At 70.0% G+C, this 273-nt stretch overlaps 1 protein-coding gene across 1 annotated transcript; it reads right to left on the bottom strand.

The window, feature by feature from the left end:
* Positions 1-53: 53 nt before the first annotated feature.
* On the bottom strand, positions 54-197 carry LOC103925636 (waprin-Phi3-like; the record flags this gene model as incomplete). The annotated part of the gene is made up of 1 exon (XM_009334408.1): positions 54-197. A coding segment is annotated over one exon (144 nt), but the record flags the coding sequence as incomplete, so codon positions are not given.
* Between the last annotated feature and the right edge of the window lie 76 nt (positions 198-273).

Genomic DNA, 273 nt, shown 5'->3' on the forward strand with positions numbered 1-273 from the left:
CCGGGGTGCTCTCCCACTGCCACGCTCCCAGCCGGCCCCTGTGGAAGCCTTACTCTGCACCGGCTCCAGGCAGGCAGGGCCGCAGCCCAGCGGGCAGCACTTCTGCGCTCCCAGGCAGTCCTTGTCCTCCAGGCAGGGGAAGGAGCAGGGGTAAAAGAGCCCCTCGGGGGCCGCCGCCGGGCAGGCGCCGGGTTTCTCTGCAACGCCGAGTAGCGTGGGGCTGAGAGGTGAGGCTGCACCAGTGGTGTCCCAGGGCAGTGTTGGGAAACCTGC

The sequence above is a fragment of the Pygoscelis adeliae genome, unplaced genomic scaffold (assembly GCF_000699105.1).
Source record: "Pygoscelis adeliae isolate BGI_AS28 unplaced genomic scaffold, ASM69910v1 C9977503, whole genome shotgun sequence".
Lineage (NCBI taxonomy): Eukaryota > Metazoa > Chordata > Aves > Sphenisciformes > Spheniscidae > Pygoscelis > Pygoscelis adeliae.